The 13,578-nt window shown below is 48.6% G+C and overlaps 3 protein-coding genes across 3 annotated transcripts; 1 reads left to right on the plus strand and 2 right to left on the minus strand.

The window, feature by feature from the left end:
• Window positions 1-822: 822 nt before the first annotated feature.
• On the minus strand, window positions 823-4,137 carry FIBRA_02652 (uncharacterized protein; the record flags this gene model as incomplete). Its single annotated transcript, XM_012324509.1, has 6 exons — window positions 823-855; window positions 923-1,057; window positions 1,113-1,257; window positions 1,311-1,377; window positions 1,430-2,946; window positions 2,996-4,137. The coding sequence occupies 6 exons, from the start codon at window positions 4,135-4,137 to the stop codon at window positions 823-825; spliced, it is 3,039 nt and encodes a 1,012-aa protein (XP_012179899.1).
• A 4,602-nt stretch (window positions 4,138-8,739) lies between these two features.
• Window positions 8,740-9,704, plus strand: FIBRA_02653 (uncharacterized protein; the record flags this gene model as incomplete). The annotated part of the gene is made up of 6 exons (XM_012324510.1): window positions 8,740-8,843; window positions 8,897-8,979; window positions 9,051-9,080; window positions 9,138-9,277; window positions 9,338-9,352; window positions 9,411-9,704. 6 exons carry the CDS (start codon window positions 8,740-8,742, stop codon window positions 9,702-9,704), a joined length of 666 nt encoding a protein of 221 aa, XP_012179900.1.
• A 414-nt stretch (window positions 9,705-10,118) lies between these two features.
• On the minus strand, window positions 10,119-13,124 carry FIBRA_02654 (uncharacterized protein; the record flags this gene model as incomplete). The annotated part of the gene is made up of 22 exons (XM_012324511.1): window positions 10,119-10,304; window positions 10,370-10,456; window positions 10,521-10,598; window positions 10,663-10,776; window positions 10,831-10,918; window positions 10,968-10,975; window positions 11,040-11,094; window positions 11,144-11,180; window positions 11,231-11,246; window positions 11,308-11,352; window positions 11,405-11,493; window positions 11,547-11,585; window positions 11,637-11,653; window positions 11,705-11,746; window positions 11,811-11,872; window positions 11,924-11,936; window positions 11,991-12,051; window positions 12,102-12,180; window positions 12,236-12,298; window positions 12,405-12,439; window positions 12,492-12,590; window positions 12,911-13,124. 22 exons carry the CDS (start codon window positions 13,122-13,124, stop codon window positions 10,119-10,121), a joined length of 1,527 nt encoding a protein of 508 aa, XP_012179901.1.
• Between the last annotated feature and the right edge of the window lie 454 nt (window positions 13,125-13,578).

Here is a 13,578-nt window from a genome sequence, read left to right on the forward strand (position 1 = left end):
AGGTAGACTGAACGACGCCGCCTACGCAGATTGGGAGACGTTCCTACGCCTTGCCGGCCAAAAGCTCGGAGTTGATTACGGTAATGCACCGCGCGATAGAGTCATGGAGAGCCGATTGGAGGTTTTGCATGTCTTGAGATGTGTGCTCGGGCCGGTCATCGAAAGCCTCATCCTCTTAGATCGGGAACAGTGGCTGAATGAAGAGCTGCAGGTAAGTCGTAGTCCACGTATCCCGATGCGATTCACAAAGGGGACTTCTAGGGATCAAATATGAAAGTACAACTGATGAACCTCTTTGACCAAAATATCGGAAGTAGTCGGAACGTCGCCATCGTGGTCTACCCAGATTAAATGTCTGCGGTCCGTATCGCTTTGGTTCTGCTATACGGCACAGGAAGAGCAGTACGGCTGCAAATCGTATCACACCAAGATCCGCGAACTGTGAGCTAGATGGAACTGAACCCGCATGGATCCGAACATTCTCATATCCTGACTTAGGAAATTGAAATAAAACTGGTGAAGGAGGGAGGCAACGGCGTGCAGGACATAGAAATTGTAGGAGTAATTACTCAATAACATTACTTCTGCCAACCTTACAGCGGGCTCCATCGATATGAATATGGAGAAGCAGATACCTTTTATGCTATACAGATACACGTGGGCGCAGATATGTATGAAGAACAACACAAGACAGATCAAGGAAAGAATGTGGAATAATCAGCCGATACGCAGTAGATTGTTCAGAGAGAAAGAGAGAGATGAAAATGAGCGCGATGCAGTCAGACAAATTTTCGACAACTACCCTCCTATGCTGAGGACAGTTCAAGAACTAGAATCACTTGCGATAGATACACCCTGTACAATGATATAATCAATTGATCATTGGTGAATATTTAATCTCTAACTCGTAGGCTGTACGTACCTTCGTACGGCATGCAGGACAGTTGTTCCGTCCAACCTGTAACCACTTGTCCACGCAATCCTTGTGGAAGCCATGCCTACAGGACATCAACCGCACCTCATCTTCGGCTCCATACTCGTCCAGGCATATGAGACACTAGTAGACCATGTGAGCACTTTTTTCACAACTCAACGGCCCTAAGACTACGAACCCGATCGACGCAGTTAGACGCAAGTCTACCCTCCATCTCATAATGCGCAATTTCTGTAGATTTGATGATCTGCAGCCCAGAATTGTCGATATCCTCCTGAGTGGCCACGGGAGGTTTAACCTGCCCAAGCAGTTCCGCAAGCTCCCTGGAACGAGTGTCAATCACGAAACCAGGCATCGTTGCTAAAGCTAAGCGTACCACAAAGCTTCATAAGAGTCAAGACTTCCAGAGCCGGTTACCATATGGTGATCTGGCGGGTAGTATCCTGTGTGTCAATCAGCCACGCAGCCACTGAAACCAGTGAACGACAATCGTACCTCCAATGACATAAATCAGGAACGTTCTCGCTCCGACGGCATCAGCAGCCTGTGTGTTGCGCGGACTTGCACGTCGCCCAGGACGCAGCGTCCTGAATGCATTCGCTGCACGCGATTGCCATGTTCGCCCACGAGGTTGAGGTGCGGTGCCGCTGTCCGTCACCGTCTCGCCAGTACTCGACATAAAATTATTATCTAGTGGATGTGGTTCGTCTTCTGGAGGCGCAAAATTCGGAACATCGTGAGGCGGATTCCGCGTGTGCGCCATGTCAACCGACTGTAGACCAACTACAATGACTGGCACAATGACGTTCGGTGCAGGAGAACGGGTCGTAGTGGGAGGTGTCGGTATAGACTCAGACTCGTCCGATGGAACTTCTTGTGAGGTTTCGAGCAAGGGAGATGGTGGGGTCGATGTGGGGGTGGTAGGGCTGTCAGATTCATCAGCAGGAGCAGTGTCTGTGGGGGGCTCACCACGAGTCTCGGTGCTCGTGCTAGCCGCATGCTCCTGCGTCTGTGATGCTGGAATAGGGTGAAATCGAAACACCCTCCAAAGATTAACGCCTGGTGGTCTTCGTTCCCCGGCATGCATTAGTCCGGCGTCTTGACCAAATGGGAATGCACCGGGCATTGGCGTCGGAATACGTGGCGAAGGGGGCTCATCGCTAGTAGTATCGCCTTCGTGCAAATCTTCATCCTCGTCAAGTTCGAGCTCAGAATCAGAGGTATCTGGAAGAGGGGGGAGATTGTAAATGTCAAATTCGTCGTGTTCGGCTTGCATAACCGCGGGAACGACTTCTCGAGCGGTTGTCACTCCTTCACTGGCTAAAGGCTCTGCAGTTGGTCCGGAAGGATCCTGATCAACTGATGCCGAGGAAGGTGCGCTGTTCTGTTCACTGTTTGAAGTCGTACCGCCCTCCGATAAGGCGATCCTGAGGTCTGCTTGCAAATTCAACAAAAACCTCTCAAAGCTCCCTTCTGATGGACCCGCCCCATCGGCTTGTGGACGCCGGACTGTCGGATCGAGAGGTGGATTAGGAGGCACATCGTTACCAGTATGAATTGTCTGTTCAGTCACTCCGGTGGCAGAAGCGATCCTGTCGGTGTGCAATCCCAGCCCAACGTTTAAGGCGCGTGTCATCTCAGCCAACATGAATTCGCCAGGCCGTATTTGAGGCTCATTGGGATTCTCCCCCTGCTGGGAATTATTCAAACCCGTCAACGGGGAGTTGCGCGCATGGAATCCAAGACGATCGCGTACGCCGGCTAAGGCGTTTCGGACACGATCCCGTCCATCTCGGGGGCCAGTCTGCCCTTGTGGCTGACCAGAGCCAAATCCCATGGAATCCAATCCCATACCTGTTAGGGCACCCAGATTGGCGAAGTTACCTAGACCAGCAGTGGGAGTGGGCGACATTGGGCGATTAGAATCAGTGGCGTTTGTTTCGCCAGACTCTGAGCCAGGTGTAACAAATCGAGGTGCGAGAAGTGAAGCCGCAGTAGCTGCAGCCGCGACACTGTCACACACGCGTTAGAAGCTCCTATAACACGCAAAACACCACGTACCTGAGGAGCGTTCCCAAAATGTCAATGCTCCCGGGCGAAAGAGGCCGGGAACGCTCATCGTCTTCAGGCCTAGATGACTCTTCATTCTCCACTGAGCCTTCCTCACCAAAAGTTGTATCATCATCGGTACTGGATGACACATCCGACGACATCCTGGAATGCCGGCTAGAGGTCTCGGTAGATGCACGAACGTCTGACGATGGGCGAGAGCGATTCATCAGCGACGTAAGCCGACTTCGAGCACCCAAGCGGTCCCCATCGCGCGACAACGGACCCGGCGCGGATGCCGAGGCCGAACGCCAGGGAGGCGCTCCAAACTGCGTGCTCAATGCCGACCCAGATGTAGTCGACCGTGTTGTGGATGGAGCAGGTACAGGCGGAGGCGTATCAGACGTGTTAACGACACCTTGCACAACGACCATTGTTCCTGGAGGCGGGAATGGGTTAGGGCGAGCTGGATGCGGAGCTGACTCCGGTTCGACCACGCGAAGCGGTTCAGCCTGTGGGTTTATCTGTTGTGTGGAATCATCGGCATCGTCGGTTGCAGGCTCAGCATCTTCGGCTTCAGTTGTGATGGCGGTGTCAGCGGTGGCATCAGAGTCTACATCTGGGGTTTTGCTCAAACGCTCAGATGGACCAGACCCATCTTCGGCCATAACCTCGTCCTCTAATGCACTTGCTTCAATCTGAAACCCTGGAGGCGGAATAATGTCCGGGGTATCGGACTGCGTACCACCCGTGTCGGCTATATCGACAGCTGCGCTCGACCCCGTCGTACTCCTTGCTGCAGTTGAGGACGCACTGGCTGATTCCATGTCCGGCATCTGAGAGGGCAGAGAGGACGGTGCCTTTGACCATCGACGGGAATATCGCCACCGTTTCTTCGGAGTCTGTTCTAAGCTGCCATTCGGGTCAGATGTCGAATCATTGCGGTAGGATGCAGAGTGTTGTGAATGGGGGATCAAACTCAGGAGGCTGTGGCGCAATGACGAACGACGAGAACGTTTTCTCCCTTCTGATGCTAGTCTTTGAGATGATGCCGGGGTGGTACTGCTGGTACTAGAGTTGGAGCTAGGCTGAGCGGTGTCTTGCCTGGGAGGCGGTGAAGTTGGTGGCCGGGTTCTGGAGTTTGCTTGACCCATGTAGTCGAACGATAAGAAAGGATAGAGGAATTTGGAAGGTGCCGTTGATGCGGCGGTCAGGGAGGGAGGAAAGAGGCCGCTGTCGTTTGCTATGAGAGAGGCAAGCGCCACAGGACAGAGGGATGTCACGACACGTTACTACTCGGTCACGCCACCTTGTTCGCGGCATAATCAGCCCTACGTGACGATTCGACTCGTCGGAAAGCTATTTGCTTATGAACTGACTTCCCAGCCTCCATGTCAACAGTGAATAAATTCTGACAATATTCTGTACATGATACTATTAGGTGCAGTCAATATGCATGCATTGCGCATCGGGCGTCCATGAGAATCGCTTGTCGGCATGAATGTTTGAATATTCTTGGAAAGACATCACGATTATTTGAGATCCTAAAAGCAATCGTCCAGCTGTTTGCCAGTGCAAAACGCACCAAGTAGCTTCAGGTTATACACTTCATGCTCGGGTAAATAATAGCAATGAGGCTCTAAGAGCTACAACTCAGTAAGATCAAGTATACTGCGAAAATCACAACGTAAGTACTTACCGACTCACCAATATTTGATCTCTGCTGTTTCATACACTGGGCACGGCATAACCGCATGCAATGGAACATGCCCAGCCGGGATTATAGATGATTGAGAGAGCCACTACATAGAGGCAGCATAATTTTTAAAGAAGACGAGTGATGCGCTACAGTAGCGTAGCTCGGTATAGTATCTTGGAGGGGCATCGATGACTATCCTCTAAATGTCCACTTGCTGACATTTTTCCCTATCCGCAAACACACCTCTCGTGCTTCAAATGTGCCCACGTGCCGAGTCGCAAGCGTGTTGGCATAATCACGATTTAGTGATGGTACCAGGGAGGGCGGGAAATGGGGTATGCTGGAAAAGCCGGATGTGCCGTTCGGCGGTATAGGGCTGGAAGGTGAAGTAGTCTCATCTTCCGGCTCAGCAGACTGTTCCGGGTAAGATGATGTGGCCTGTGAACTTGGCGAACCAATAGAAATTGTTTTATCCAGGAGAGCCCAAGCTATAGATGCGTGAAATCGCGCATCAGCGTAGAATTCCTTCTGCCGTATCGTCCGCAGCATGGGAGTCAGCGCATCGGTGAGTCGTTTGAACTTCAAAACTATCGGCCAACAGCGTAATCAGCAATATTGGAGGCATACCTCAGCGTGTCCAGCACCAACTTCTAGTGCGAGAAAAGTCCGTGTACGCTCATCATTCATCAATTCTGTGAACGTTGTAAAAGATGCAGTAAATCTGCAAGCATTAAATTATCATCTTTTATGAATCGACCATAAATTCAAAATAGATGCAAAGACACGGACGGTGCATGCGAGTTGGCAATATCTCTGACCACACGTTTCAAATCCTCTCGTTGATGTGCACGGAGGTATGTCGGCCTTGAGAGAGAGATGTGCAATTCAATGATCTGTTCATCGGAACGCGTAGGCTTGGCGCCGCGATCAGCAGAGCAGGAGGTTAGCGGCGGAACATTCTGAAATCCGATTGCATGAATACAAGAAACGAGTGTTCTCGCTGATGCAAGGGCCTTTAACAAAAGACTATACAGACACGATTGGCGGTCCACAACCAGAGGGACATAGACGTAGGTTGCGAACTGTCCCTCAACATGAGGAGTTGTACGAGTGCGCCCTTGGTGAAGAGTAAGATTATCCGGGGGAGCTTGTGGCAGGAGTGCAGCTGGAACCGAGGGTAGTCTCCTGTGTAGATCGGTCAGCAAAATTGCGAACTCAGAACATATCATGCTCAACACTGTTACTTTCACCTCTTTTTGATCATGCATAGATGCTCATCTTGTTCGTCTTCGGAGCTTTCGTATTGCACGAGCTGGATGCTTCGCTTCATATTATGCCACTGGCAGAAGTCGAAGCTGAGGGTATGAACATTGATGTTCCCAGTGGGAAATTACAACTATCAATCGGGAAACTAGGTCATTCGATGAGTTGCGTTGGGTACATGGAGAGACGGCTGAATTATGTAATTCATGCCACTTGAATCTATCTCATTTTCTCTTATTGAATGACACAGTTTCTGGTTTTAATTCATATCAATTTTCACTGGGATATGTATATGAACTCTAGAGCGAGTCAAATGCACATATCAATTCGCTACCCGGATATCACCCCGAATTGGGTTTATGCAAAGGGCTATTAATCTGAACATCTGTCTTATTACTATAATAATTGCTGAAATTAATAAGGCGGGCCGCGGACTCATGTGACCCGGGTCGGACGGCGAAGCCTCGGACTCGAGGGAAAGTCCCTTCTCACCAGTCGGCCACTTCTTGAATGATAGAACTCAATTGAAAACCACTCCAGACTGCATGAAGGGGCTCTTCATGATCGGCTTCGCACCCAGCGGAGGGTGACGGGTTTTGCAGCCGGCGAGAGGCAGGAGAAGAGACTGTCAAGGTGCGTCATTGTCGCGATGGTCATACTATACGTGCCATTGATCTGTGAACCTGTCAAGCTGTGGGATTTGGGAACGCGGACGCTCATGATTACGGATCATTATTAAGCATCAGCGCGCGCTGTCCATGACTGATCGGTACAGGCGCAGCGCCAGGCTGTTGAACTGGACTTTTAAAATTTCCTAGTATCTCTCAATCTAATCCAGTGACTATTCGATTGTCGCTTGGATACTGGAGTGTTGCATTTGGAGATCGCGATACAGAAAATTCTGAGTCAAAAGCCAGGGAGATCCAAGATTGAAATATGACATCAGGCTCAGGCCTAGGGAGTGCCCCTCGTGTTTGATGTCGATATGGACAAGAGAATGACTTCGCCAAAAAGAGCTTGTTTCAATCAAGAACACGACAGATTAGAGAACAATCATGACAGCTTGCCTACGTAGTGACAGATGGTGCGCCCCCTGCCTGATAATTTGTTTTGCTACACCTTGGGCTAATGCTCATTATGCTACTTATGTAGAACCTTTAGAGCACTTTCGCGCACGCCGCCTAATCCTGCTTCCTCCGTTCTATCTATGCGTCCGAGTCTCCTCGACTTGAAGGATTATTGCTCCTCACGTTTGAATAGCGTTGTACTTCATGCGCTGTTGTTCTTATTCCACATCAGCTTGCTTGTCGTTTGGTGCCGACATGCAGAACATGTCGTCGTCGTCTCATTGACGGATAGCAGCAGAGTATCTGATTATGTCAGTGTGAGCGTACAGATATGCATGTTGGTGAGTTTGGAGTCTTCGAGAATGAAGATACTGACAAAAAAGTGTCTGTCAGCTTTACACAGCGTTATTATTGTTTCTAACTCAAAGACTAGCCGCCAGGAGAATCCTCTGCACTTACCAGGCACTCACTGCGTCTCATGACGAATGGAGCGCGTGGAATGGATTCGGATCAGCGTCCCTCACCCTCTGGAGACAGCTTCGATCAGTCTCTGTGGGACTGGGAACGCCAGAAGTCATTACATACCTCTCCTGCTTCACTGTTCTGCATGCAACCACGCCGTCCTTGTTCTCGATGCAGCCTTTCAATAATAGCACTCTAACGGTGAATACAACTGGGAGCATGCCCACGGTATTGGGAAACGTATCTGACCAGTATGTTCGAAGACACAGCCTACTTAAAACCTAATTGACTTCTTTGTATTAGGCAAACCTTGAACAACATTAGAGTGTATGCTTGGCCATTAGTTTATGAACTTGTGCCATATATCGTAAGTGCACGTGGCCAATCGACACCAGGGCTCTTCAACAACACACTTTACGATGTTTTGGCGAAGAACAACGGAGTCGGAGAGATTCAAACAAATGCAACATCCGCCAACGTAACATGTGGATTTCTACCCAATGCAACTATTCAGGCCGCCAAGAACAGCTTAGTAAACACAACAAAGTTTGGGACTGTGGCTAATTCATGGATTGTGGAAGCTGTATATGATTCGTACAACGTATCATTCGAATTCTCGCAGATGTGTAAGGAGCATACCCCGCATACTTCAGTCTTATTTGGGATGACCTAGTACCTCTAGTGGACAATACTGTCATGCAATTGTCATCGGGCTGGGATTTGGGAGGAAGCGGCGTCTCAATGGTTTGTATTTTGCGAGGTTCTCCATCTTCACAGCTCACTATTATATCATAGAATTGTCCGCAAGGGCGCGACATCCTATTTGCCGTGTCAACTAACGTCTCAGACAGTAATGGAGCTTTAAAAAGCGCGGTCAATTTTCCTAAGGAGTATCCCCGTGAGTAGTGCTAAGCTTGGGATGGACATATTTACCATCGTGTACCGTCTAGTGATCTCCAATACAACATTGAATTATGAGATCAGCCTTATAGGGTGTACTCTGTCGTGGTCCCAACGGACAGCGTTCGTCGATGTACAAACCAACAAGCTAGTCAATTTAAAGCCGGACAGCACCAAATCATCTTCAATATGGAATCCATGGGAACCAACCAAGCCACATGGCGACTGTGTATCATGGCAGGGGTTTTCGAATCCATTCAACCTTAGCCTTGCGAATCAGCATATCGACCTAGTAAAGCGCGCACTTGTCTGATAATGGTTCCGTTTTGACTGACACATATTTTCCGATATTCAAGTGGGCAGCCATGCTCAATAATGCGCCACAGTGGCAGGGTTTGAACACATTTGAAGGGCAAGAATTCTTCTTCGTCGGCGGTGAAACCAACTATTCGCCTGACATTGTTGAGCAGTTTGGTGTTTCAAGCAATCTCCGATATAGCGACCCTAACGGAAGAACAACAGGAATCTCATGGAATCGTTTGATCTGTTTCCGGGTTCCCCTATACAGACAACGGTCACTCTAGATCAGTTCGAAAATGCGTTGGGTATGTGCACAACGGTCACCTATGTGAGGCTGGCTCTTAGTCTGATTATGAAATGCTACACATCTGATTAGCAAACCTCACGGCGTCATTATACTGGGCAGGTACGTCAAGTCTAGATTCAAGCTGCGACGTTGTGTCTGAATGTGCTGATTTTATAGAAGCTAGTGTTCTACCAAGTATGCGAAGCTACCAACTGAGCATGCAACAACTGAACTTAGCTGACGAGGCTTCCAATATGGGTCTCTTCAGTGTGGACAATGGGAATGTAGTTGTTGCTCAATTGGCAGCACGTCTGAATGTGAGTCAGCGCCTTTCAATTGATAACGCCATACCCTGACGGACACCGCTCACTGAACAGCTAAACATCCTACAAGTACGTCTATCATTCCAGCTGGTTTTCGCGTTTAATTATCTACTGAATGTTGCACAAGATCTCGATAGGACTTGCGACATCTTTTGTGCTGTTGATCCTATCAATTCCATTAACTCGTGGCAAGCACGACGACATTGTTGTGCAATCATCTGGTATCCTTGACCTTGCTTGGCTCATTTCAGAGCAGTACGAGCTGCGAGAGATCGTTGGACGTGTGGAGGACCCAACAATAGAGAACCTTAGAGCTGCAGGCATGACACCGGTTAATATTGTCAGGAGGAAGACTTACAAAGAAAGTATATACACAGGCTTAGACACGGATCGACATGAGTCTATAGTGATTATTGGCTAAAGTATTATTGCATTAGGATATTGATCGCAGTGTTTCGATCCGCGGTAGTCCGGTAGAATGTGAAGTGGACTTCATGAAAAAACAATTTGACTAGCTCCTGCTAGACGCACTAGCTTACTGACAGTCCGATTGATTACTATCAACTCCGGTGACGATTCCTATGTAATGGCTTTTTATAGTGTTCGTCTTATACTTATGCTCAGGCTTGTGTCTGTCGCGTCGGAGGTGTGATGAACGGATCAGCTTTCTTCCAACTTGAAATCATGCTCCTACAGGTTCGACTCATTGCACAATGCGCTAGTCGTGCTTCAAAACAATCAATCCGAGATTCCGATAGCATCCACACTTTCCGTGCCTTCCTAACTTACAGACGCTCTTCCAGAACTTTCTCCACTGAGTCATCGACCTCTCATTTCATTCATCGTAGTACTTCGTTCCGTTTTCGCTCATACACCACCACGTCCGGGCACAAGGTGGATATATGCCAATCGGTTCGTCGCCTGCATCTTGCAGGAGCAATGCAACGACACCGTGTGGGGGCACCTCATGAGCAGTAAAGTTCCGGGCAGCCGTCCCATTATCTGTGTGTGTCCACAGATCCTGCATTAAGCGTGGCGAAGGTCATTGTCGCACTCGGAGACTTAGGATATGTGACAAATACTCACGCGCACTGAGTATTGCCGGCCGGCCCTTATCCACGGTGATTCGGTCAGATTGAAGAACATATCAGCTGGCTCATCCAAGGTGTTGAGCTATTCCCGGCAGTACAGGGTATGTTGGAAAAGTTTAGAAAAGCAACTGTCCTGAGATGCTCACCAGCATAATAACTGTCCCGTTCTCACTCTCCCCGCTCCAATATTGTGCGGGATGAGTAGAGTTGCTCGTCCAATCGGGCTTGGAGGACCAAGTGGCTAGTATGAGTGTTTCCTTCATAGAACAAAATTCTCCGTGTACCCACGTTCACGCCCCACCGGAATGGGCTGATGCTTGTGCCAATAACTTGATCCTGGTTGATTGCAATGAGTTCTCTGTTGGATAGTATTTCGAGAGTTTCGTCAGTCACAGTCGGCAGCTGGAGGTCACAATAAATGAAGCGTTCAGACATTATACAAATAACAAGACTAACGTCAGTGCTGATGAGCAAAGGCGATTTCAACAGGGCCCAAGCCGTAAAATGCGATTTGGCTTCATCATAAGTCAAATCACCATTTCCACTATTTAGATGTTAGATTTTCTCATCATTAAACAGAGGAAATTACGCACACTTCCAGCTGCAGTGTTTCGTAGAAGTTCAACCCTCTGTGACACTTTACAAAATGCAGTAATACAACGCACTATATCCAAATCATTGTGCCCATAAAAGTCCGAAGCCCATGTAATAAATGAATTCCTGAATTAGCGGTCAGCGAACTATTTGCCAACACTGAATATGCTCGTACTGGTTCAAAATACTCATAACAGAGCGCCAGTTGGGTTCTGGAATCATTCAGGGCTAGTCGGGCAGTCAGTGAAATGATTATGCGCACCAATGTCCCCTGTTGTCTATAATTAATAGGCAAGTCAATCAGTTGATTAACAAGCTTTGGCATTGCTGAGGACTTACCCTCCAGCTCTGACCGTAACGTCTAGCCCATAACCACGGTTGTTCCTGAATTGCAAAATCAGCTTTCTGATTGTGAGCTTGTCCTTTGGATCCGAACCTCTCCCCATTCACACAGAGAGAAGACGAATGGTGCTCTCCCGGACGTTTTGGTGAGATCAGCAATTGCATCAGCCATACGTTTGTACTCTGAGCTGAAGTAAGCGACTAGAAGAGAGGAGGGACGCATGAGACAGACTCACTTCCAACGATGCCTTCCTTGAGAATTTCATCGAAAGGAACTGAACATGATGCATCAGGAATGTGTATCTTAGGAGACTAACCAAACTCACTGGCACAATTGTCGTATCTACGTATATTTAAATAAGCCACAGCCGATTACGAGACGATTGAAGCTCACTTCAGGAGATCGAATCCCCAGTCTTGGAACAACTTGGCATCTCTATGTTATGAAGTAGTTTGATCGTTGTCATTCATGCTCGCATGAGGTACGTATGAATACCAACCTTTCTTCGTTTTGGAACGAGCCGGGGTACAGTTGACAGGTGAACCAACCCGAGTCGCTATACTGAAATATTGTCGAGCTTAAGTACAAACAGAGGCAAGTGACAGCTCTCACAATTCCGGTCTTTCTAAAATGATACTTTACTCAGTAAGACCGCTGGATAGAACAGTGGTGTACGTACAATCCTAGGTTATGGATCTGAGTCGTTAAGTTATGCATTCCAGACGGAAAGCGGACATGATCTAATCCCTTGTTAGGGATATTCTCAGTATAAGAAGTCAAAGTAATTTACCAGCAACGATGTCCCCTGATTCACTCCGGTTTTTCTCGGAATAACAGCCATCGATATTGATGTAGTTGTACCCAATGTCCTGATGGGGATCAGTAAAACTGAACCTTAAACATTCTGACGAGGTGCCTACTTACTGCCAGACCGAGAGACTTCATGAGATGTGCAGTTTCGAGAATGATGCCCTCGTTGATGTCACACTGCCAATATAGGAGGTAAGCTCAACATCATATAAATCCACGCATACTTGCGTGATATGCATTCCAGGCTGGGACCACAATTCATTGTTCAGCGCGAGACTCATACACAATGGTAGTCGACCTTACTGTTATACCCCATCACTGCGATGTCATGTCAAAAAGGCTAGCTGTCGAAGTCAAACGTCCCACCTACCAGGCAAACGACCGACACGCTGGTCCACAACCCCCTCAACGCTTCTGAGCTCCGAAGGCTTGTTGAGAGAGCCACAGTATGATAGCAACGCGGTAAGCCCTAATAATGCCGCAAGTGCAAGTATCGATGCCGTTCGAAGACCATCTTAAAGAAGGGAAGTTGACTGAGTATGTACACCAGCCACACCGTTCACCATTTGCTGAAAGATCATACCTCTCAGCCTCCTGCAATTCAAACTGCTCCCGACGGTGGTTGCATGATGCAAAGTATGAATGCTTGACTTGTGCTGATGCTGAACATTGCCCTTCTGATTTACCGACCAACTTTGCGTGTCGGCGCGCATGGCAGGAACTTTTCAGCTTCGTTCAACGCGTGCGACGTCCATGTGCTCTATTTATCCTCGCAGGTTCTTAGCTTACCTTCCCACACGTTCTCGCTATCCCACACACCAACAAGCTTCAACCCCCACCCCATCCAGGTATGAAAAGATGGAGGGAAAGTCTTCGGGGATCTGTACACCAGCCGCTGGCCAAAGGGCTGCAAGAGCGCGGACGGGACGCGCAAGAGAAACGACCCCAAAAGATCAGAGGGCCCGGAGTGCAGCGATAGGTGGGTCGTTATCCCTCTGCGCATTCTGCTTGCTCGCGGACAGGGACTGGAGGGCTCAACTTCCAATTGTGCGCACAGGACTGCGCTTCGTAACGTCCGTATTGAACCGCCCGTCTTGACGAGATCAGAAGTCCTTGTACCTGCCGTCCATAACAGTGAGCAGGTGCTGATCAGGTGCTGAAGATGCCGTCAAGGAATTAGACAATTAACGTAGCAGTCCCAAGGTAGTCTCGCCATGTAGTCTCGCCATCTCTGTTGGTGCGGAAGGTCAATATCCAAATATGTACGACGCTGTGTGTATAGATAGTAGTGCAGTAGTATAGTACTACCGGGCTCGTACATTAACCCAACGTCGATAGGCTACTCTCCTTAGCTTTTACTACCTCAATAAATGATATCCTGATGAGCCCTCACGCCCACGTATTGTATACACATAACGTGGTGTTTTTGCCTAGACTGTGGAGACACACCTAGTGAA

Source organism: Fibroporia radiculosa, assembly GCF_000313525.1.
Source record: "Fibroporia radiculosa TFFH 294 genomic supercontigs, scaffold1399, whole genome shotgun sequence".
Classification (NCBI taxonomy): domain Eukaryota; kingdom Fungi; phylum Basidiomycota; class Agaricomycetes; order Polyporales; family Fibroporiaceae; genus Fibroporia; species Fibroporia radiculosa.